The 24499-nt window shown below is 34.5% G+C and overlaps 2 protein-coding genes and 1 long non-coding RNA gene across 10 annotated transcripts in view; 1 reads left to right on the top strand and 2 right to left on the bottom strand.

The window, feature by feature from the left end:
* The window catches only part of myo15aa (myosin XVAa), a 63441-nt gene extending 45658 nt beyond the window's left edge, over nucleotides 1-17783 (bottom strand). For all 3 annotated transcript variants that reach the window (XM_051106120.1, XM_051106121.1, XM_051106122.1), the window contains exon 1: nucleotides 17647-17783. In XM_051106120.1, the coding sequence (XP_050962077.1) occupies nucleotides 17647-17772 (126 nt within the window). In that variant the 5' untranslated portion in view covers nucleotides 17773-17783. The remainder of the gene's footprint in view (nucleotides 1-17646) is intronic.
* LOC127163091 (uncharacterized) lies at nucleotides 11369-16053 on the top strand. Of its 6 annotated transcripts, none has more exons than XR_007827447.1 (4): nucleotides 11369-11477; nucleotides 11568-11661; nucleotides 12070-12445; nucleotides 14075-16053. It is a non-coding gene; the product is annotated as an uncharacterized LOC127163091 (long non-coding RNA). The 6 variants fall into 6 exon arrangements; XR_007827449.1 differs by having other exon boundaries at nucleotides 11568-12171; nucleotides 12358-12445; XR_007827448.1 differs by having other exon boundaries at nucleotides 11568-12178; nucleotides 12358-12445.
* A 404-nt stretch (nucleotides 17784-18187) lies between the features above and the next one.
* Nucleotides 18188-23832, bottom strand: drg2 (developmentally regulated GTP binding protein 2). The gene is made up of 13 exons (XM_051097603.1): nucleotides 23743-23832; nucleotides 23397-23495; nucleotides 23139-23299; nucleotides 22012-22101; nucleotides 21806-21866; nucleotides 21629-21719; nucleotides 21476-21548; nucleotides 20895-20985; nucleotides 20719-20816; nucleotides 20281-20446; nucleotides 19554-19612; nucleotides 18577-18630; nucleotides 18188-18473 (listed from the first exon to the last, which is right to left on the bottom strand). Exons 2-13 carry the CDS (start codon nucleotides 23458-23460, stop codon nucleotides 18387-18389), a joined length of 1095 nt encoding a protein of 364 aa, XP_050953560.1. The 5' UTR covers nucleotides 23461-23495; nucleotides 23743-23832; the 3' UTR covers nucleotides 18188-18386.
* Nucleotides 23833-24499: the final 667 nt, after the last annotated feature.

Genomic DNA, 24499 nt, shown 5'->3' with positions numbered 1-24499 from the left:
GGGAGATAATGACATTTGTACAGCCTCCGGCTGCTGTGGAGTATAAAGAGGAAAGCTCATAGGCGAAGAAAGTGGCTGGTTTTCAAACTGGTCTGGAATCATCTCATAATCACTCCTGGGAATCTGAGACACTGGACTTGAAATTTCAAGTTTTTCTTTTCCAAACAATTTCACTTGTGGTCTTGGGAATCTGAATGAATCTTCAGTCAATATTCCTTCTGGTATCTGAACATATTCATTACCATACATTTCTGCGGGTTCTGTCGGTTCCATCACATCCTCCACCGTGTACATAAATGGCTGGCTCGCAACCATCTGAGGGTCAATGTAAACCACACCGGTTTCTCCAGTGTACATGTACTGATTTGGATTGTATGCATTTTGATAACCTGGATACATCATGTAGGCATCTGAAACACCATCATAGTGACTGTAATAATTTTGCTGATCTCCATAATAGTCAAACTGTTCTGGATAGTATCCATAGTCATAATATTCCATATCATTACCAAGGTAGCCAAATTCATCTTCCATAGCATAACCCATTTCATCATAGTATTCCATACCATCAATGGGGTATCCAAATTCATCAGTTCTCTGGTGCCTGTAATCATAGTCCATCCTATCATCATAATAACCATAAGGTTGTCTTCCATCATACTGATACGGATCGTAATAGTCTTCATCAAGATAGCCATACTCATCCTCATACATGGGATCATAGTATTCGTTCTCCTCATCATAGAATCCATACTCATCTTCAGGATAATCATAATACTCCTGGTCATCTTCAAAGTAGTCATACTGATGTGGTCCTCTGTCGCGCCCCTGTCCATAGCTTCTATATCGTCCCCGGGGATTATTTCTGCTATAACTGCTTTGAACATAATCGTCTTCCTCATAGCTGAACTCACCCTCATCATATTCATAACCTCCATTCTGATAGCCGTTGTATTGCCCCACACTTGACCTGTCATAACGAACAGAGCGACCTAGTCGCCGAGATGTTTTGGATGAGATGAATTTGTTAGTTAGCCAGTTTGTTGCTCCGGCTATCTTCCCCAGAGCCCATCCTTTGCTCTTAAACTGTGCGGCTCCAGTTTTCTTTTTACCAAAGAAGCCTTTAAACTTCCCTCCCAGTCCAGAGGTGGCTGCTGCATTTTTATTAGCCTTTCCACCAATACTGAGTAACAAGAGTGTTCTTCCACCTTCCTCTTTTTTATTTTCCTCTGCACCTTTTGACTTTCCAAAACCTGAAAACAACTTTGACGTACTTTGTAATGCCTTTGGTGTCATGCCTTTTTTCTTCTTGCTGCCTGATAGTCCCATGAAAAGTCTAGATGTGCTTTTCAGCTTTTTAGACTGTTTTGGGGCTGGTTTTGAAAAAAACGGGGACTTTCCTGTCAGCCCTGTGAGAACTTTAGAAGCACCTTTTAGATGAGCTTTCACATCCTCTTTCTTTTGAACATTCTGCTGACCCTGAACAGCAAACCCTGTTATAGCGGAAGAGGCCCCTTTCAGGTTTATGTCCTTCATTTTACCTAGTTGAAGTTGTGGCTTCTTCTCTTCAGGTTGGAACCCTGTCACAGCTTTAGATGCAGCTTTAATATTGGCACGCTTACCAGTTTTTGGATCAACGGCTTCCTCTGCTGCCTGGCCACGCTTTGGCTTAGCTCCAGCCTTCACTGCCATTGCTTTGGATGCACCCTTCAGCGCAGCTTTCCCTTTCCCTCGTTTACCGCCATCATCCTCACTTTGCACATCCTCTTCATCCATTGCCTCGCTGTCCTCAATCTCACTCCTGTCCACATCGGAGGCATCCTCGGATTCACTAGGAGCTTGTTTGCCCTTTCCTTTTCCCTTCTTTGGATCCTCTTTTCCTTTGCCTCCCTTCCCACCTTTCTTGTCATCTTTGGCTGCCTTTGCATCTTCTTTCGCTTCCCCCTTTCCTTTGTCACCTTTCTTAGGTGCAGCTTTGTCTGCTTTCTTTGGTGGCATTTTATCCTTCTCCAAAAATCATGCTAGTAAATGTCACTGTGTCAAAAATGGGTGGTCAGTGACAGAAAACTCAAACTGTAATAGAGGTTCAACATCTCTTACATCACTATAAAAGTTATTAATTATATGTCTAATTCAGTCTCTTGAGTGTAAGCCCAATTCAAAAGCATTTCCAGTCAACACAAAAGCCAAAATGCAGATAGCTCCTTTTGTTCAAGACTCTACCTTACAGGTGAATTCCTCACATTTCAGAAAAAGTTGTGTCCTTGGCTGTAGTGCTAATTTTGGCAAGAAATTTTCCACAGACGAAATGTTGTTTATCACAGGCATCCATCCCTTTTGTTATTTTTTCATGCCTTGGGAAAAGTACTCCAGTTACACTGTCCTCTTGAGTTTTGCAGGTAGCGTCCTTCACAAGCTCCAGATGCATGTGTCTGAAAGTATGTGAGGGCTCCCCGTGATAGTTGTGAAGGGCACCTTAAATGTATCAACTACACTGACTTAGGGTAACATTATCTGTTTGGCTCATTCCTATATAAATAATGCACGTTGGCTGAGCTGTTACTAAACTGTGTCTGAGGACATTTCCAAATAGAACCTAAGTATGGTAATGATACCGACCGAAGACGAATGTCTCCTCCATCACATCTGAGGTGGGTTAAATGTTTAATATTATTAGAGTACCAAACGTATTTTTATATCATTGTGCCAGACAGGTTTCATTTTTTTTGTTTTTGATTGAGCAGTGACTTGTGGCAGTTATATTTTGTTTTAAAGCAAAATTGTCAACCACCTAACAGAACTACTGGAGATGGAAATAATAAGAATTAATTGAATTGCTATGACACTTTTTTGGATTGTTTAGACTGATAAAATTGAGCAAAAGTATTTCATGCATGAAGTATCAATATATAGCTTGTAAATGTCTAATGTCATTTTTATTGGCAGGATGACTTTGGACAGTAATTAGCATTTCTATATCTATTAAAATTATTTTTAGGAGCAGGAGAAAATTCAAATGAGTATCAACATACATTATTATGATGCTACCAACATGTTTGCCACATGTAAGCTCTCAGAAAATTCAGTTTTTATAACAGACTATTATCACATATGTACATATTAAGCTGTGTGATTATTTTTCTGTTGACCACTTAATATTCCAAGAGTTCATGACACTGGTAGGAATTAATTCTTAATGGCTGGACTGTATTCAGTTCACTAAGAAATAATGAAATATTAATCGGAAAAGCTCTAAATATAGAGTGACCCCATTCAGTGTTAACTTCAGATATTCACTATCCCTGGCAATTTGTGTGTGATATTACATGTAGGTGATATTTACACTGATCGTATTCATTTTTTTATTTTGTTGTCATTCTCCTTGCTAGATGAAATGTTATCAGTGTAATTTAAGTTGAGTCATTTTGCCCCTACAGTGCATCAGCTATTCAGCTGTTATGCCTTGAAACAAGTCCAAGAAGAGGTTATGAGCTTCTCGTCCAATCCATTTCCAATACACAACAGTTATGATTTCAGCTGTCAATGTAATAACAAAATGCAAAAATAAAGAATCGATATAACAAGTTGGTTTGTTTGTTTCATTACAATACTAAATTGTGCTCTTAAAGTCAGATTATTTTTCAGCAGGATACATACAGCATTACTTTCATTAGGAACTGAATGCATATTAAGCTATGTAAGGGTAAATATAAAGGCATACCCTGGCGAGACGTAATGCATACCACAAACCCTAAATGAACTTGTTTAAATCCTAGCCTAGCTATTCACCTAGGCCAAGTGCTGGGTAAGGTTACAATCAAGAGGCTCAGGGGAGAACTAGATTAAATTTCAGTGCTGTTATAAATGGTTAGAAGCGAGTTATCTAAGCGACCAAATCTATGCATTGTTTCACGCCAAACATATGAATGCCAAACATCATCTTTTCCAAATTAAATATCAAATGCCTCTCTAAACTGTACAGTGCACAAACCATTTTATATTAATATTTCATAATAATGTTCAATTCATTCTTGTTTGTCTTGTGGTAAATGACTCCAGTTTCACTGAAGAAGCTACATTTTTCTTTTTCTCATTCTGTATCAGTAAATGCAACAACAGTAAACCATGACTTGTTAAACTGTCTTGTTATTGTGTAAGTGATTTATCTAAATTAGTACAATTAAGATACACCATACAAGTGCAGTTTTGTCACGCACAAGCAAGCAAAGTGTTTGATTAGTGTAATGAACCTCCTCCTGTTTGGCAATGCCAGCCATTAATCAATAAATAATGAAGGGAAATCCTTAAAAGGGCATCTGGGGTCTATAAAATGGCTGTCTAAGATATGGCCATATAGTAATAAATGGCCATATATTAAAAGAAATAATGAAAGGAATATAAGAGGAATATAAACTACTAGTCAAAAGTTTTTGAATAGTAAGATTTTGAAGACGTTTTTTAAAGAATTTGCTTTTGCTCACAGGCTGCATTTATTTGATAATACAGTAATATTGTGAAATATTTTTACTGTTTAAAATAACTGCTTTCTATTTGAATATATTTTAAAATGTAATTTATTCCTGTGATCAAAGCTAATTTTTCAGCATCATTACTCCAGTCTTCAGTGTCACATGATCCTTCAGAAATCATTCTTATACTTTTTTTCATTTGCTGCTCAAGAAACATTTTATTATTATTATTATTATCAATATTTGAACAGCTGAGTACATTCAGGATTCTTTGATGAAAGATCCAAAGATCAACATTTATCTGAAATAAAATGCTTTTGTAACATTATACACTATACCATTCAAAAGCTTAAGTCGGTAAGAGTCAGTATAATTTTTTTTTTTTGTATAGGAATTATATAAATTAATACTTTTATTTAGCAAGGATTCTTTAAACTGATCAAAAGTGATGATAAAGACATTTATAATGTTACAAAAGATTTCTATTTCTAGACTTTCTATTCATTAAACAAACCTGGAAACATTCTATTCAGCCGTTTTCAACATAATAATAATAAAAATAAATGTTTTTTGAAGGATCATGTGACTGGGTAATGATGCTAAAAGTTCAGCTTTAAAATCACAGGAATAAATTACATTTTAAAATATATTCAAAAAGAAAAATCTTATTTTAAATAGTAAAATATTTCAGAATTGTACTGTTTTTGCTGTACTTTGGATCAAATAAATGCAATAGACTTCTTTAAAAAAACAAAAAAATCTTACTGTTCAAAAACTTTTGACTGGTAGTGTACATAAATATAAAAAATAAAAAGGCTTTAAATAAAAGTACTTCTTTTTAATCTAATCTTGGGATATTTATATAATACCATCAAATTAATCAGCTCAAAATGTAAATGTAATTAGCATTTTACAAGAAATAGCTGTAACACTTACCTTACAAATATCTTTCAAAAATGATTACATCCAAACCCTTTTCCAAAAGAGCTGCTCTGAGTTGTCTGATATACAAGATCCATTCTCAGTACAATCAGTGTGCTGCACTTAACTATGCTTGACTAACTCACTGTATGTTCATATAAGGGCTGATCTATTATGTGGTTCCTCTCCCTAATTGCCCTCACTCAGATACAAAAACTGCCCACGTGCAAACAGTCATCTTCTCGAACTGCTGAGATGGAACAAAAGCAATGATAATCTGGCTTGCATGATTGCTGATTTGGACAATACACATTACATGACACACAGCATCATACTCATCTGAAAAGCTGGTAGGTATACAATTTCTATTATGCTAGAAACCAAAGGTCTGTCTCTGTATGCAAACAAACCACCTCATCCTATTATAAGCTAATTGCTAGCAGGCAGTGGCTGCAGAGACGTTGCTCTTTTCTCCATGTTTTTAGAGGTAAGAGTGCATCATCACAGGCAGTAACCAAGTGTCCATCCACAAAAACGTATGGTCAATCTTTGTAATGCCAATAATTGTTCATTATAGTAGGCTGTCAGTTGCCCCCTGCTGAAATACTGTACTAGTATACTGTCAGAAAATATGCAAAAACTGCAACTTCACAGGCACCATATATGGGTGAGTTTGTTTTTCATGTTGCTCAGCAGTGGATCCTCTGCAGTGAATGGGTGCCGTCAGAATGAGAGTCCAAACAGCTGATAAAAACATCACAATAATGCACAAGTAAACCACACGACTCCAGTCCATCAATTGTCTTGTGAAGTGAAAAGCTGCGTGTGGGGCTGTCGTGATTTCTTGATTCAGTTCAAGTAATCGATTTGACAAAATCCTCGATTGCATTTTGCCCATGTTGCATAATCGTCAAAATACCATCAGTTTGTATATATGTTTTGAGTGTTGCAAATATGAGTCCTTTATGCATATTGCTTTCTCCAGTGAAAAAGTTGTCTGAATCAGGAGAGAAATATGCACAGATCTAGTGTTAACTGTTCTAAACAAATATGTTGGTTGGATTTTGATGTAAGAGGACAACAGGGAACAGACTTTTTCACTGAAATGAGAATTATTATAAATTATGGAGTCATATTTTGGCCAGAAGCAAAGTTTTAAAGTTTAAACAAAAGATTTGTTTCTTACAAGCACATCTTATCACCTCACAAGATGTTAACTGATGGACTGGGGTCATGTGGATTACTTGTGGAATGTTTTTATCAGCTGTTTGCACTCTCATTCTGACAGCACCCATTTATTGCAGAGGATCCACTTGTGAGAAAGAGATGTAATGCTACATTTCTCCAAATATGTTCTAAGAAAGAAACAAACTCATCTACATCTTGGAAGGTCTGGAAGTAAGTACATTTGCAACAGTTTTTCATTATTTAGTGAACTATTCCTTTAAGATGCACTACAGGTACAGTAGGTGTATCTCTGAATGAGTGTTGCTTTCCCACAAGCTGCTGCACCCCTAAAGATATTATTTTTGTACATTTTCCCTGACATTGTACTGGTAACTCAGCAGAGGGCAGCAAAAGGCAGAGAAGAGACCAGAGATAAACCTCACACTTGAAATTCATAGCATCACCTCAAAACTAAAGTCCTGCTCCATGCATTTCACATCACAGTTAAGCAACTGTGTGGACAACGTATTGTATACAATGTAAGTGTACAGACATGATACTGTTTGAGAAACCACACAACCCTGCTGAAAATAACAATCGAAACCATCACAGAAACTCCAATGGTTTCCACTACAAATGCTATTAGAAATATTACAAACCATCAACTTTTAACCATTAAAAAAACATTTTAAAAAGAGTTTTTGTAGAGTGTTTTGGCACCAGTGTTGGGCTAGTTACACAAAGAATGTAATATATTACTCAATAGTTACTCCTTTCAAAAGTAATATTGTTACTTTACTATTACTATTTAGTATTACTTTCTGGCAGCAGTAATTAGTTACACTGTTGGTTACATTACTTTTTCTTCACAAATTTTATCTTCTAGAATGTTACAATATATTTCTTCCTCATCATTCGACCAAAATCCACATTGGATCGCAGTCAGAAGTTATCACAGACACTCAATAGTAATTGATATTTACATGTATTAATCTCATTAAATGTCATGTGTAGCTTAAAGCTAATTGTAATTTCTGTTACCCATATACAATTATATTTCATTATGTATTTTATTAAATCACATAAGTTTGTAAGAAACTGTTTAATTTTCCAAAAAGATTTTTAATTATAGTAATATAATGTACCACATGCTGATCAGAGGGATTTGGGTGGGATGTAAAGTAAAGCCACAACTTGAACACAACACGGTTCAAATCATCTTTTTTTCCTGACAAAATCAGTGCAATGCAATATTTCTATATGCTGAATGTAAGCTTTTCCATATTCCAAGCTTGCCTGCATCAAATGCATATGTGAGTCATGAAAATTATGATCTAGGAATTATTTGATTGTTGGATTTTAAATCAGTTGGGTTAAGGCATCAAAAGAAACTAAGTAATTAAGCTTTTTTTGGACGGTAACTCTAATATTATTACTGAAATCTTATTAGTAATTAGTTACCCTGTTGAAAAAAACAGCATATGCTGATTAGGTAGGTTTTGATGCTGGGATGCTGGTTTAAGATCCTTAGCTGGTTTATACTGGCTCTTTGCTGGTCCTTAGCTGGTTTAAGATGGTCCTGGACCAGCACATGACCAGCAAAGGACCAGCATAAACCAGCTAAAACCAGCATCCCAGCATCAAAGCCTACCTAACCAGCATATGCTGTTTTTTCAACAGGGTACACTATTAGTTACTGCAAAAAGTAATATTATTATAGTAACTAAATTACTAGTAACAAGTGCTGGAGGTAACGCATTACAAGTAACGTGAGTTACGTAATATTATTACTTTTTCCAAGTAACTAGTAAAGTAACGCATTACATTTTAATTGACAAGAAAATATCGGAGTTACTTTCCCCCCATTTATTGATTAAAAGCTCTCTTGTCCCCATGTTGAGGGAAATCTGGAGTAAGATGTTAGTTCTAGAATAAATGTGAACATGCATAAATTCATCTCACTCACAAAAAACAGGTTCAGTATTCCTCAAAATGAATAAAAACTGTGAAATTCAACTGTTAAATAATACAAATGTCCTTTATGCATTTAATCCCATTTTATTAACCAATGTCTTTGCTGCCGACCTTCGATGATCCAATTCAACCATACTAATAAGCAAAAATTACTCAAGATAACCTAACATTTGTTTTCTCTTTTTTTCCTATTTTTGGTTTTCTATTTGCCAAAAACAGCCAAGAACTTTTTATACTAAAAACAAACAAGCAAGCCCTGCCCAGATTTAAAAAGTAAGGCAAAAGTAAAGTAACGCATTACTTTCCATAAAAAAGTAACTAAGTAACGTGATTAGTTACTTTTCTAGAGAGTAACTCAATATTGTAATGCATTACTTTTAAAAGTAACTTTCCCCAACACTGTTTGGGACATACTCCATACACCAGCCACCAGGGAACATTCCTAGAACATTCACTAACATTCTTTAAAAGTTGTGTAAATGTTAGTACAAATGTTATTAAAATAATGATTTTGGAACGTTCTTACAATGTTGTTAACGTTCTCAGAACATAAATTTGTTAGCTGGGACCATTACAAAGTCTGTTTTGTTTAACCTCATTAAAACTATAGCAAGCATACGTTGATCCAACGTCGATTTTTGGTTGTAAAGGTCAGTGTCGGTCGTCAATCAAATTTCGATGTTGAATCAATGCTCATTATTTGGTCGGTACATCAGAACGTTATTACGTTGAAAATAAAACATCGATTCAACGTCGAAATCACGTTGGCTTATCAACCGATACAGCCGACGCATTTGATCGAAATCATAACGTCGGATATAGGTTGAAACTTGGTCAGATGAATCGGAGATCTGGGGATGCACTTATTTAACTCTCAAAGAGTACAACAGGGATTATATATATATATATATATATATATATATATATATATATATATATATATATATATAGGCATATTTGATATAAAGTTTTGATATATATATATATATAGACGTGCTTTAATTTTGTATAAATATTTTACTGCATTACACATCTTGTTTGGTTTTATTTCGTATCACTGCATGTTAAAATTTACTTTGTTATGCAGACACAACACGTGAAACTGCCTTATTTGCAGTCTATTTAGCCTACAGCATTTATCTGAATATTTATAAGATATTATATATTCAACATATTTTCTTAACCTGTATTGAATCTGTTTTTTTTTTTTTTTTTTTTGTTGTTGTTTTTTTAATTCATAAATTAGTGATTAAAACAAGTTTTATAACAGCAGCATCCCTTTAATCTTGATCAGCAACTAACGATAAACGAATTGGAGCAGAATCGGTCCGTTATCATTATGTCAGTAGCCTTCAGTTTTAGGTTATAACTGCATCTGTCACGGATGTAGACTGGTGAAGATTTATTTTAAGAACCTATAGACCTATAAATGTGTTCTATTACTGGCCCATATCGATATGTTTGTGCGGAGTGTGGAATCACTACATGACAGGGAGGCGCCCGCGTGATCGCTTGCATTTTTTCCTGATAATGAAACAACTTGACATAAGTCCCAAACTCATAATAGGCCTAACTCATAATAATAAATATTTAAAATGTCAAATTTTTCCCGACACATTCATAATCATTAGGCGACTTTTGCATGTGCCCTATTAAATACACTTAGACGTCTCTGCTGAAGTTTTTAGCATTTTATTCGCGTTTCCATAGATGTCGGTAACATAGAGATGTCACGTCCGTACAACTGATTTTTCCTCTGAAACACAAAAACGAAAATTGAAATAAAAAATATATTTTATGAATAGATAATCTTTCTACATCCGGCAGACATTGTTGCTTATGGCATGTGCATTGTAAATTGCATAAAGTCTACAAAGTATATTGTCTCCCCAAAAACTCGGTCTTTTTTTGTCATGTCCATCTAAAGTATAAAACACTTTTACTCATGCTTTTTACACGTTTATAGTCTGCATAAAGAAATGTTTCAATATAGTTTACTGGTAGGCATATACATTCTATTTTATGTATCTAATTTATGTTTTAGAATTTGCCTGCGAATGTTGCTGGAATTGCTCTAATGTGATGCTGGTCTTTGAAATAGGCTACTTGCTTTTTTGTCCAAAGCTGTGATGCTAGTTTTTGAAACACTGCAAAAAAAACAAACAAAAAAACAAAATAAAAAAATGTGAACGTTCATAAAATTTTGTGCTCCAAATTTTCGTTTTTTTTTTTTTTTTTTTTTTTTTTTTTTTAAAAAAAAATATATATATATATTGGGCAGAACTGACTTAGGTGTATTAATCCGGCCTTCTACAACTGCAGGCAGGCTCTCTAATGAAATAAGATGGTTGGTTTATTAAAAAAAAAAAAAAAATAAATAAAAAAAAAATAAATAAAATAAAAATAAATAAATAAATAAATAAATAAAAAAACTATAAAAGCTAAAATTCTTAAACGATAAAAGTCCTGCTTTTTTATCCGACTATCACGTGCAGGGGTGGCACAAAACAACAACTTAAATTTAAATTATTTACTTATTTAATGTTGGAAGTTTGTTTATTTATGTAAATTCGGCGTGACTGTGACGTGTGCGTGCGCGCTGAACATTCGTGACGCATTCAAACACTGAAGCGGAGGGAGTTGCCATGGAAACGGGGCGGCAACACAACGACTGACAAGCAGGAAACTGCGTCTCTCGCTACTGTTTTCACTGCTTTCGGTGAGTTTAGTCCCTAAAATCACATAAACATTACATACAGCTGTTCCCGACACAAACTTTATGTGTGTATTTTTTGTAACGGCTGCGTGAGGTGTTTTAATGCGTGCGCGCTGAACATTGACGCATTCAAACACTGAAGCGGAGGGAGTTGCCATGGAAACGGGGCGGCCACACAACGACTGACAAGCACGAAACTCCGTCTGTCGCTGCTGTTTCCATTGCTTTCGGTAAGTTTAGTCCCTAAAATCGCATAAACATTACATACAGCTGTTCCTGACACTAATTTTATGTGTTTATTTTTGTAACGTCTGCGTGAGGTGTTTTAATGCGTGCGCGCTGAACATTGACACATTCAAACACTGAAGTGGAGGGAGTTGTCATGGAAACTCAATGACTGACAAGCTGCTTTCCGTAAGTTTAGTCCCTAAAATCGCACAAATATTACAAATAGCTGTTCCTGACACATGTCTTGCTTGTATTTGGCTTCTGCTGAATATAGTTCATTGAGATGGTGTAGTGTCTTCGAACAAGTCCGTTAGCATCTTAACCGGTTTCAGAGGAGGTAGGCTAATAGACTTAGCTTTTCATGAAAGTTTTGTATTTTAATCACATCTGTATGTGTAGACAAGACGTTTTGACTCGTCTGTAATAGTTTTGCTGGTAATTTTTCAATGGGTGATTAGAAATAGGCTCAGACAACCGAAACATATACACGGTACCGTTCATCGGTGACGTCACTGACGTAACTGAATCCAGTTCAAACGCATTTTGATCACTCATGGTAAACAAATGTTGATAAAAACTCTTCTGTAATTTCAGGAGCAAATAAAAAAAAATCCTGATGGACGCCACAGACGGAGAAGTAAGGGATACAGATGAACTAGGAAAGCCTTTTAAATTGTAGGGCTTTGACATCCAGAAGTAAGAAGTATGAACAATATTAAATTAATAAGTAAACCTAGAAGCAAATTATGTTCTGTATATTTATATATTCTTCTTTCTCTTTTCTACATTTCACCTGTGCTCTAGCATGGTTTCTAGTAATAAACCTGGCATTGTATACAAAATATTGTTGGCTCTGTGACAAATTGCTTCTTATGTTCCTAGATTCTTCCATGATGATGGCCTGCACCCCAGAGCTGGAGTGAACCTCCTGTCGGACAACATCTCCAAGGCACAGTAAACCATATGGCTGGTAAGTTAACCTCAAAAATACTCTACTGTTCAAAATTCAGTAAGATATTTTTTGTTTTTCAAAATAAGTGTCTAATGCTTACCAAGACTGAATTTGTTTAAAAATGCAGAAAAAAAAAAACAGTAATATTGTAAAATATTAGTACCATTTTAACTAGGGCTGTAGCTAGTAATCGTATATTAGTAATCAAGTATTCTACGGATTATTCCATTGATTAATCGAGTAATCAGATAAGTAATTTTCTTTATTAAAAAGCAGTACTAAATATAGAATAGAAAATAGGTCCCTTAAAATAAACGACTAATTTGTAACATTTTTATTGCTGAAATTGCATACACTAATAACCATGAAAACTAAACCCATTTAATGCATGTATATGTCAAATTACATTAAAAATGTGAATTCAAATATATCAATAATATATACATATATATCAAATAAAATTCACCAGTAGGTGGCAGAAAGTCACTGTTAAGTAAGTGTGTCATTGTGATTGAACTGAATAATTTAACAAGTGATTCATTCAACAACGAAACACGGTCATGTTGCTCAAAGACTAAAACAGTGCTGTGGCTGTGTTTGGGATGGTTATTTGTTGGCGAAATAGAGCAAAAACAGGCAATATGCTGTCTAAAATGTAAGTCTCTTAATATTAACTACTTGTTTATTGGTGAACTGTTGCATAAAATCAGTATCTCATTTGTAATCATGCTGAGGCACTCTTCATTTGATATTCACTTTCTGTGTGTCACAGAGAGAGAATAAGACAATCAACATAAATGGCACATAGTCTTTCACAAAATATGGCTAACTTAGGGACATCATAACTAACCACTTTTAATTTACGGTCTTAAATATGTCCAGCGTTTATCGGTTTGTGTGTCAGTAATAATGGTCCGTGGGGAAACAGTGTTCCATGTGTAATTACAGTAAATGGACTAATTTTGCCTTGATGATTTTTTTTTTTTTATCTTAATTTTAAAGAACTGTTTTCTTTGTGAATATATTGTAAAATGTAATTTACTCCTGTGATCAAAGCTGAATTTTCAGCATCATTATTCCAGTCTTCAGTGCCATGTGGTCATTCAGAAATTATTCTAATATGCTGATTTGCTGCTCAAGAAACATTTCTGATTATTGAAAACAGTTGTGCTGCTATTTTTTATCAGGATGCTTTGATGAATAGAAATTTCAAAAGGAACAGCTTTTATTTGAAACTGAAATCTTTACACTCACTTTTGATCAATACATAATTTTTGCTGAATAAAAATATTGATTTCTTTAAAAAAAAAAAAGTCCTGATAAAAATAAATAAATAAACAAACTTTACACCGTTGAAAAGGTTCACACAAAAATATAAGTCAGCACATTAGATCAACACAAAAATCTGCATATTAGACTGATTTCTGAAGGATCATGTGACACTGAAGACTGGAGTAATGCTGAAAATACAGCTTTGATCACAGGAATCAATTACATTACAACAGATATTCACACAGAAAACATCTTGTAACCTTGCACTTCAGTTATATGTTATGAAATAAATCATCTTTTGTCTGAAAAAATATGAACAGTAGCTATGCTAATCTTTCTCCGTTTGCTTTCCTGTTTTTATTTTGGGATGCCCAGTCCTGTTCTTGGAGATCTACCTTCCTGCAAACTTCAGCTCCTCGGGATCAGTTGACATTTACAGACGGGTGTGTTAAATCAGGGTTAGATCAGAATTCTGCAAGTAGGTGGATTTCCAGGCAAAGGAATTGGCAGTCATGTTATATTGGTTATGTATGATGGATTTTGAACTGTACTATTTTTATTGCAGGTTTTATTGGGATCCCAGTAGAAGACATCAGAACACCAGATGCTGGCCTGGACAGATGTACCTACAGTAAACCACACCAATCTCTCTGCTTTTGCATAGATGGCTGACTACTACCATATTCTATGAAGGTATTATTATAGTAAAACTGAGCACCTGTGACAGTGGAATTTGTAGTTATAAAGAATAGTCACACATGCGTATCAGTACATTTGAAGCAACAGAGAATATTTTTTAGGAGTTGCACTTTTTTTGTACTCTCTCTCTTACAAAAATAAAACAACAGTTATACCATTTGAAATTCTCAGGTGCACAAATCCTATTCTGCAATTCACAAATTACAAAATGTATATGCTCACAGTTAGGCTAAAGTTGCTGCAGTGAATGAGGGGCAAAACACTCGCAGTTGAATAAAAAAATCTCAAGTCATAAACAAATTTTGCACATTTGTATGTACAGTTGTAGTCAGAATTATTGGCACCGTTGGTAAATATGAAGCCTGTGAAAATAAAACTGCATTGTTAATCCATTTTGATAAAAGATCATCCTTGCCTTGCATTTAAAAACTATAGAAACACATCTTCAAGGCAGATTTGTGACATTTTAAACTATACAGATTTATTTTTACAGGCTTCTTTGATCATATTTACTAAGGGTGCTAAAAATTCTGACCAAGACCGTAAATGAGAACTGATATCTCACATGACAAATCAGTATGTGACATCCCACTCACACACTTGCGCTTTATCCAGTGATAAACATATCATGTACCCTTTGACCCACTACTACTAGCACAATACACACAGCAAGTTTTTATTTATTTTAATGATTTGGATCACACAGAATAGAACAGAATACAGTGGGTAAATGCTAGACTCTGTTAAATTCTAATAAAGTCTGTAAATATGTATAGTTCTAATTAACACACATTTCAGGAAAAAAAATAAAAAATTAATTATATAATGAAATTAATATTACAGAATATTCTGGAAAAATTAAATATAGCCCTGCATAAATCTGGTTTAACTGGGCCTGTGAATTTCTTAATTTGTGATTTGTGGAACAGGATTTTTGCACCTGCATTTTGAGAAGGTTTTGTTGTGTTTGTGAGAGAAAGAAACAAAATAAAAGTTTGCAACACCTAAAACATTTTCTTGATGACTTCACTGATATGTTCTCTACAAATACAAATTCCACTGTCACAGGTGTTCAGTTTGGCTACAAAAATACCACATACAATAGATTCACTGTATGCAAATATAACAAAGGGACATAAACAATTGAAAATTTAGGGATGTAAGCTATAATCCTAAACTTTTATTTAGGATTATAAATCTAAAAGAAGGGAGTGAAAATTGTGTCTATGACTGATATTAAAATGGTGGGTTACATCATCATCTTTTTTAAACCTGACCTGATTAGTTCTCACCTGATATCACAAGGAAAACTGACTGATCTGCTATGTACCTCTGTCTTGTGTTTTCAAGGGTAAGAATTCTTTATAAATACTCTTTTTACCCATATGTCTTTATTTTGTGGAACACAAAAAGAGAGAGTGGCTTAGTCTCTGTAATTTTATAGAAAAGCAGCAATGACAATGAATGGTGACTGAGGCTGTCAGTCTCTTAATGTTCTGCCTTACATCTCCTTTGTGCCCCACTGAAAATAAGTCAAATACATTTGGTACAAAATAACATGACATTTTTATTCTGAAGTGATTATAGCATTTAATTTGTAACTTGACACTTTTTTATTGGTCTATAATTTACTTTCTTTGTGTGTTTAATTTATTTGTGTGTATTTGATTATTGTGTATTGTTAATGCATTTTCTATGTTAGTCTTGTATAGAAAATGTGCTCTAAACATGTATTTGTGTATTTTGTGTAAATAATAAATAAATTATAACTCAATTTGATGTGTGTTTAATAAATTATTACATATACAGGCTAATTTACCTAGTATTAACTATGCGAGAAACAAGCAGAAGATTGTATAACGTCGTTTTACCGAACTGAAATCAACATCGTTTCAACGTTGGTAAGCCAACCCATTAGATCGATTTTATGTTGAATATGTGTTGATTCTATGACGTCGTTTCAACCATCTGAAAATCAACGTCGATTCAACGTTGGGTAAGTGAACCAATTGCGTCGATTTTACGTTAGTTTTGAATGGCGCGTCTGACGTTGGTTCAACATTACCCCGATGAGCAAAACGACGTACGGACCGACGTCGGAGATCAACGTCGTTTCGACGCCAGGAGAAACGTCGATTCTATGTTGATTTTATGTTAGTTTGCTGTGTGGGTTATTTCTTTGTAGTTGCTCTGACCAGGAATAAATACCGTTTCTAACTTTTTAAAAACTTAAAGAGAAATCGTTCAGTTTATATCACTAGACTGTCCTAGTAGTAAAATACATTTGCTCAGTACTAAAGAGGCTTGAGTAACTTCCTCAGAAGTTAGAAAATGCTAAATAAAAGCTTTGTTTCACAATGTCAGACTGCAATAATCAAACTATTATGTTCACATCTATGATTTTTTATTATGCTATAATAAAACCCTCATGATGAGCAGTAAATGACTCAGAATGGAGTATTTAAAGCTGAAGCACTCGGTTCTCTGAGAGCAACCTTACACACACACACACACACACACACTGCACCATATGGCCCCAGCATCAGGTGTCATCATGTTTACAAGCGTAACGCATCGGCACTGCACTCGTCCTCCTTACCATTATCTTTCCATCCGAACTCATTCAAAGCAACTCCAGCGTAGAAACGTCACTCCTCAAGTTATTCCAAAACAGTTTCTTGCCATCCTGCTCATCATTTTAGCGCTTGGAAATGTAGGCTAATTACACAAAGACCCATCAAGCCTGAAGTGGAACAGCCTTCCAATGGCTTGATAATTCCCCACTCCACACTTGTCCGTTGTGTTGTACAGCCCGAGTGCCTCAGCATGCATTTTTAATGTCGTCTATTATACTAGTTTTCTGTAATGAATAGAGTAGGCTGCTCTAGGCTTTCAGATGAATACAGAAAGCTAACAGTTCACATCTTGTGGAGTGTTTCTGAGTCACCACCCATGTTTAAGATGTGAACTGAAACTAATGGTGTGCTGTATGAGACAAAGTCCTCACCACATAATTGTACTTTATCAAACAATAATGCAGAAACGAACGTTTTATGCTGGAAACGCTACATCAGCAAGGTAAATAGTGGGTTTCATGTCTTTCTTTCTATTAAAGTATGTAGATAACTCTTGGATATGTGCACCAAATCTCCTTAACTCTTCACCCGGGTCATTACTGATGAACCCGACCCTTAATGATTTAAATGATTAACTAAAACACCATAAAACAAGAAAAATAACCAACACACCTGGTGAGAATTGTAGTGTTGAAGTTCAACAGCCTGGGGCTCCTTAGAGGAACATGATGTATCTTCTTGAACTATTCGCAACTGACATGGGTCAACTGGACAAGTGCTCTTAACTATGTGATTCATGTAAGAATGAACTCTGATCTTTTCAGACTATGACATGTTAGCAAAGAGGCTCGTAAAATATACCTCAACCAGGATTGGTGGAATCCATCCGTTTGGTTTTGATCTTTATGATGGCCATTGCATTTTTGTCATCTGACCTTGGTGGTCATATATATTTTTATGTATCCTAAGCTTTCTGGTTACGCTTCACTAAAACATGTACAAAAGAGATTACATGATCGACGTCACAAATTTGGTTAGTACTCTATAAAAGTACAGAATATTAAATGTCTGAAATATGATTCTTTATCGTCAAACCTTCAGTTTATTTAAAGATTCAAACTACTAAATTTTGATTTGTCAGTCTCAACAAACTGTCCATGTCCGATTCAGTTTATTAAGAAAGAGCACTTTTTCATATCATGAAAGGCAAAAATAAAACAAAGATGTGAATATTGTTTATTAGAATGGGTTTTGTCAGGTGGATGATTTTCATAAACAAAATAATCACTTTTTAATTGTTGATCACAGGTTTTTCCATGAGGCTCCATGAAATACTGCAGTTGTCAAAGAAAAAATGTTCTGTTGTGTATGAAATGTTCTATTGGTATTGTAGTGGATCTGAAGACTAGATTTTATTTCTTCACAACCTGAATGACATCCTCATGTTCCATGATGTGTGTCAGTCCTACTCTCTGAGGACTGTACTTTGTGCTTGTTCCCTGTGATGCAAAAAGACAGAAGTAGTTAAAAAAAAAAAAAAAAAAAAAAAAAAAGGACATGGAACAAAATCAACAGTATATTTCAGGTGAAGGAGGATCTTACCCAGACAAGTGCGTATTTGAACTGGCTAGCTAATGTCCTGTGGATTCTGTGACACTGGAAGAAATAAAAACCACAATCATGAATCTGATCAATATGCTATAAACACACAGCCCATCAAATTTTTTTTCGATTTCAATGTTTTTTAAAGAAGTCTCTTCTGCTCACAAAGCTTCATTTATTTGATCCAAAATACAGCAAAAACAGTACAATTTTGAAATATTTTTAAATTATACAATTAAAAGAAATCTTTTGTAACAATATAAATGTCTTTAGCTATACTTCTGATCAATTTAAAGCATCCTTGATAAATAAAATAATTAATTTCTATCATTTCTTTTGAATGGTATAGTGTATAGTGTTACAAATTTATGTTTCTTTTTTTATTTCAGATAAATGCTGATCTTTGGATCTTTATATTCATAAAAGAATCAGTTATATACATCAAATATTTACTTAACTGTTTTAAATATTGATAATAAAAATGTTTCTTGAACAGCAAATCAGCACATCATGTGATCATGTGATACTGAAGACTGGAGTAATGATGCTGAAAATGTAACTTTGATCACAGCAATAAATTACATTTTAAAATATTCAAATATAAATATATATTAATATTCAAATATAAAACAATTATTTTAAAAAGTAAAAATATTTAAAAAAAAAAAACTGACTTTTTACTGTACTTTGGATCAAAAAAGTGCAGACTTTGTGAGCAAAAGAGTCTTATTAAAAAAATAAAAGATTTTACTGTTCAAAAACTTTTGACTGGTAGTGTGTGTGTGTATAAAATAGAAATACACGTTCAGGTGCACATATATTTGTAGACAATACTTACTTTAGCAAATATATATACATATATATATATATATACACACACACACACACATTGTGGGTACATTTGGTCCATATGAGTATCTATACATATGAATCCATGAAAGTTGCAAGTATCACAGGACAATGAAACAGAGACATACCACATGTTCAACTGATGCTCCTCGTCTCATGATTATAGGGTCACCGAAATCTGGGCGTTCTTAACAAAAATAAAAATAAAAAGGAGTAAGAACTAGGAGAATAAAAACACTAAATACAAAAATTCAAACATGCAGTTTTGGGTTTTATTTTTATTTACTTATTTTCAGTTGTTATGAGGAACTCTGAAAGGAAACTTTACAAATTTAAACTATGATTTAAATTTAAAATGGATTCAAACGTGAACCTTATGCTAGACCAGTGGTTTTCAATCCTGGTCCTGTGGACCCACCACTCTGCACATTTTGTATAGGTGAGAGCTCCACGAACTCAGCTGAGTGTGTCAGATATAGGAGACATACAAAATGTGCAGAGCAGTGGGTCCCCAGGACCAGGATTGAAAACCACTGCGCTAGACCACCTGTTCAAGAAGATGAAAACTAAAATGAACCAAAAACTGTTTGACGCCAAACAGACATGGTTTATACTAAAAGATCTAATGAATCAATAACTAATTAAATACTCTAATGTCAATAAAAATGCTTAAAAAAAACTAATGGTTAATTAATTCCATGTATCAACACATCTTGTAAATATATGACCCTTTATGGGGTTTTTTTTATTATTATGCTGAACAACAGGAAATCTTTAAGCCAAAAAGGTTTAGAACCAATGCTTTAGGGTGTAAACACTCCATATTACTATACTCTGAGGAGCAAAATAGCTTACCTCCTCTCTTCTTGGTGTATATGCAGATCAGAGCCAGGTATTCCCATAACTGCTCAAGGAGGTAATCTAGATTCAGCTTCATGCCACAGCTGATCACTACACTGTTAGGTCTATGGGCAAGACGATCCACTTCCTCTATAGAAATCTGATCCACTTTGTTGTACACCTGTGATAAGACAAATTTTTATGTTTTTTTTTTAAACTGTTTTTTGGGCTTTTATGCCTTTTTTAATGACAGTAGAGAGATGACAGGAGAGAGAGGAGCGGGATTGGCAAAGGACCGAGACAGGAATCGAACTCGGGTCGTTGTGAGCGCAGTTGCGACGCACTAACGACAAGGCTATTGGCGCCGACTGAGACCAATTTTAAATTTGCTGACATGTTCAAAACTGAGAAGCTTTGTATTAGGCTGACAGACATATTGAAAAATATACTTACATATAAGCAAGGCATGTACACTCTGTTGCCCACAATGACATCAATAAATTCATCAGGAGTGGAGTCCTCTCTGAACAAAACCTCAGCGTTGAAGATTTCTGCAGTCACGTTAAGTCTGATATGTCGCTTATTATTACAGGAAAATGAAAGAGTGAATAAACAAGGCTAAAGGATACTGTACTCATGAAGAATGAGCTGAACAAGCTTCTCAGAGCAGTGTGTGAGGGGAACCGTTGAATTGTATGACAGGCCACCACCTTTCTTAGGCTGAAAAACAGATATTTCACATGTAAGCAATAAGATATGCAACAGGAGCAACAAAATCTAAATGTAACTAATACTTCTCATTATATGCTGTTATTTCAGGAGGTCATGTTTTTAAATGGGCATTTTCACATATAATGCTTTGTGTTGATTAATCATTGTTTATAACTCTATTAATTGTGGTCGATAAAAGTTCAGTAATATTTATCCAAAGTCTTTTTGTTGATAAAGGTTCATTAATGTTTATCAAAAGTCCCTCATGCTCACTCAGGCTGCATTTATTTGCTTAAAAAAAACAGTAATATTGTGAAACATTATTTCAATTTAAAATAACTGTTTTCTATTTGAATATGTTTTCAAACGTAATTTATTCCTGTGATGGCAAAATTTCATTTTCAGCATCATCACTCCAGTCTTCAGTGTCACATGATCGTTCTGAAATCATCAGAATTGGACAAACTATGACAACAACAAAAAAAAGTGAAACACTGACCTTAAAATAGATATTTGGTTTGGGGCGGTTGAGTCTGATGCCAACAGATTCAAGTTCTTTTTCCAGAAGTTCCCTAAAAAACAAAACAACAATGGTCAAACAAACAGAGCAATAGCCCAAACAGTGCAAACATTCTCCACTGCTCCAGCTCACCTCTGAACCTCTCCTTTAGTTGCATCCAACATCATGATGACCACATCTGCAGTTCTGGCCACAGCGATGACCTGTCGACCTCTGCCCTTACCTTTAAAACAATAATACAGGACAAATTTAGTATGCCAATATACACATGTACAAACTTACATTACTCTTTAAAACAAATAAATATACCTTGTGCAGCTCCCTCAATGATACCAGGCAAATCCAGTAGCTGTATGTTGGCACCTTTGTACTGGAATTGTAAAAAAAAAAAAAAAAAAAAAAAGTTATAATTATAATTATAAAATTATAATTATTAATAATAACAAACATAAATAAGATCTAAATAAAAACAGAGAGAAATAATAATAATTATAATATTTTAGAATAAATAATACCTCAATGACACCAGGAATGCAGGTCAAGGTGGTGAATTCATATGAAGCTGCTTCACTTTCTGTTGATGTCATTAAACTGAGAAATGTAGACTATAAAAACACAATAAATTAGTGAATGTCTCTTTTTTAGTGCAAAAAAACTAAACAAAATTGACATATTAGTAATAGAAAATACACCCATTGTCAACAGAATAGGAGTTAATAATTTTCTAAAGACAGAACAAAGAGGAGAAGAAACAACATGAAGGCAAGAAATTAATTTATACATAAATTAAACTATATGAATTAAAGTCATTGAAGTAATTTTACTTTCTTTATTATTTACTGTAGATTCTTTAAAAAAATGTTGGTTTGTTGCTGGTGAACTTATTTTTGTGGGTATATAATTTGCAGAGGAAATACATCTATAACAACACGTGTCCTTAAAGTAATGTCTTTAAAAGTTATGATTTCTAGCTTCCAGAATATTATCATTATAAAATAGGACAACACTTTTCCAAAGTTGTTCTTATAGTGACAGGCCCAAAATGAAATAAAAAGTTTCTGTGTGAATTCAGATTTATATTTCTTCATGAAATGTGACCCTGGACCACAAAACCAGTCGTAAGTATTACAGGTACATTTGTAGCAATAGCCAACAATACATTATATGGGTCAAAGTTATAGATTTTTCTTTTATATCAATAATCATTAGGATATTAAGTAAACATCATGTTGCATAAAGATATTTTAGAAATTTCCTAAGGTAAATATATCAAAACTTAATTTTTGATCAGTAAAATGCATTACTAAGAACTTCATTTGAACAACTTCAAAGGTGATTTTCTCAATATTTAGATTTTTTTGCACCCTCAGATTCCAGATTTTCAAATAGTTGTATCTCAGCCAGATATTGTTTTATCCTAACAAACCATACATCAATGGAAAGCTCATTTATTCAGCTTTTTCAAATCTCAATTTCAAAAAAATGTACCCGTATGACTGGTTTTGCGTTCCAGGGACACAAATGTTTGACAGGGTAAAACAATTTGAAAGATAATTCTTTTACTTTCATAGCAAGGAGCAAATCTTGTTCCAATTTAGATTTTCAATTAGACCATCAAAAATATTGCACATATGATTTTTACCTTGCCTACAGAGGGGAACCCAATCAGAGCCACTCGAGCATCACCAGATTTCATAACATCAAAGCCTTCACCTTTGGCTCCAGCTGATTTTGAGGGCTCCAGAAGCTGGGCTCTGTATTTGGCTAACTTGGCTTTCAATAAACCCAGATGGTACTCAGTTGCTGCAAAACAAGTTTGGAAGAATAGAATTTAATTGATTAGGAGTAAACACATACAAAGGGCCCATGACGGGACATTTAAGAAAAGATCTTGGCTTACCTTTATTCTTCTGTGTTCGAGAGATTTCTCTCTCTATCTCTGCTATCTTCTCCAGAATCCCCATTGTCAGTCAAGTGTGATATATTCCTTATGGGAAGCCTGTGAACATTACAGCAGTGAGAAATAAAGCATGTCAGTCATATTGCACAGACCATCTGCTCTCTGGCTACGTTGTCAGTAGTAAGCTAAGCTAGCAGGCACTTAATACAAACTTATCAAACACTATTGCAGATTGAGCTGTCATTCAAATATCATGCCAGATGGCTACTTATATAAGTGTAACTCTTCAAAAAGTATCAGATATTGTCATTCGTGTATTTCTAGAAGTGAAGATTTTGATAATTACAGTTTAGGGCAGCCCGAAGTCTGCAGCATGGACTGCTAGTGACGTCACCACCCGCTGGCTGACAGTGCTGCAGAGAAATCGCTCCGAAGTGAAACAAATTCTTTAATATTTAAGTCCTGAACATAGATTTTAATACAGTACTTAAATGTATTGTGACATGCCAGTTATAGTATGTTTACCCGCCGTTGACATACTCTGGGTAACTGACATAACCAACACATAATCAACAACAAACGTTCCTATGATGCATAACAGTAGCTGGACTTCAATTCTCAATCATTTACACGAATCGGTTCAATCGAATAGTCATTTCAAAGAATCGGTTTAATGCTCGGCTTTACGTCCTCAGCACATAATTACGTCGTTATTTTGTCTATGCTGTAAAAAGGCGTTGTGAAGGCACCTATGCTGTTTATGAATAATTCAGATCAGTTTTGTGAACCCTTGAAATAGCATGTTCAAATAGAAGATCCGGCTCAAAAGAACGATTCGATCACCTCGGAAATACAGGGTTGCCAAGTCCGCGGTTTTACCACACAATATGGCTATTCCTAAACTTGCTTGTTTTGAAATATTTCACTTTATCCACCTCTCCCTGAAAAGTGGGCACGGCCATTTGTAAATTTTATGCGTGTGGCTGTCGGTCTCATCTGCGTCCAGCTATTTTTTAGCTAAAATAGCTCGTTTTGCTGCTTGATATTGCGAATTGGTGTGTCTTACCATATTATTTTAATGTATTATCTTAAGTATGAACACA

This window comes from Labeo rohita, chromosome 3 (assembly GCF_022985175.1).
Source record: "Labeo rohita strain BAU-BD-2019 chromosome 3, IGBB_LRoh.1.0, whole genome shotgun sequence".
Lineage (NCBI taxonomy): Eukaryota > Metazoa > Chordata > Actinopteri > Cypriniformes > Cyprinidae > Labeo > Labeo rohita.
The sequence above is the reverse complement of the archived record's forward strand: the minus strand, read 5'-3'. Positions and strand labels throughout refer to the sequence as shown.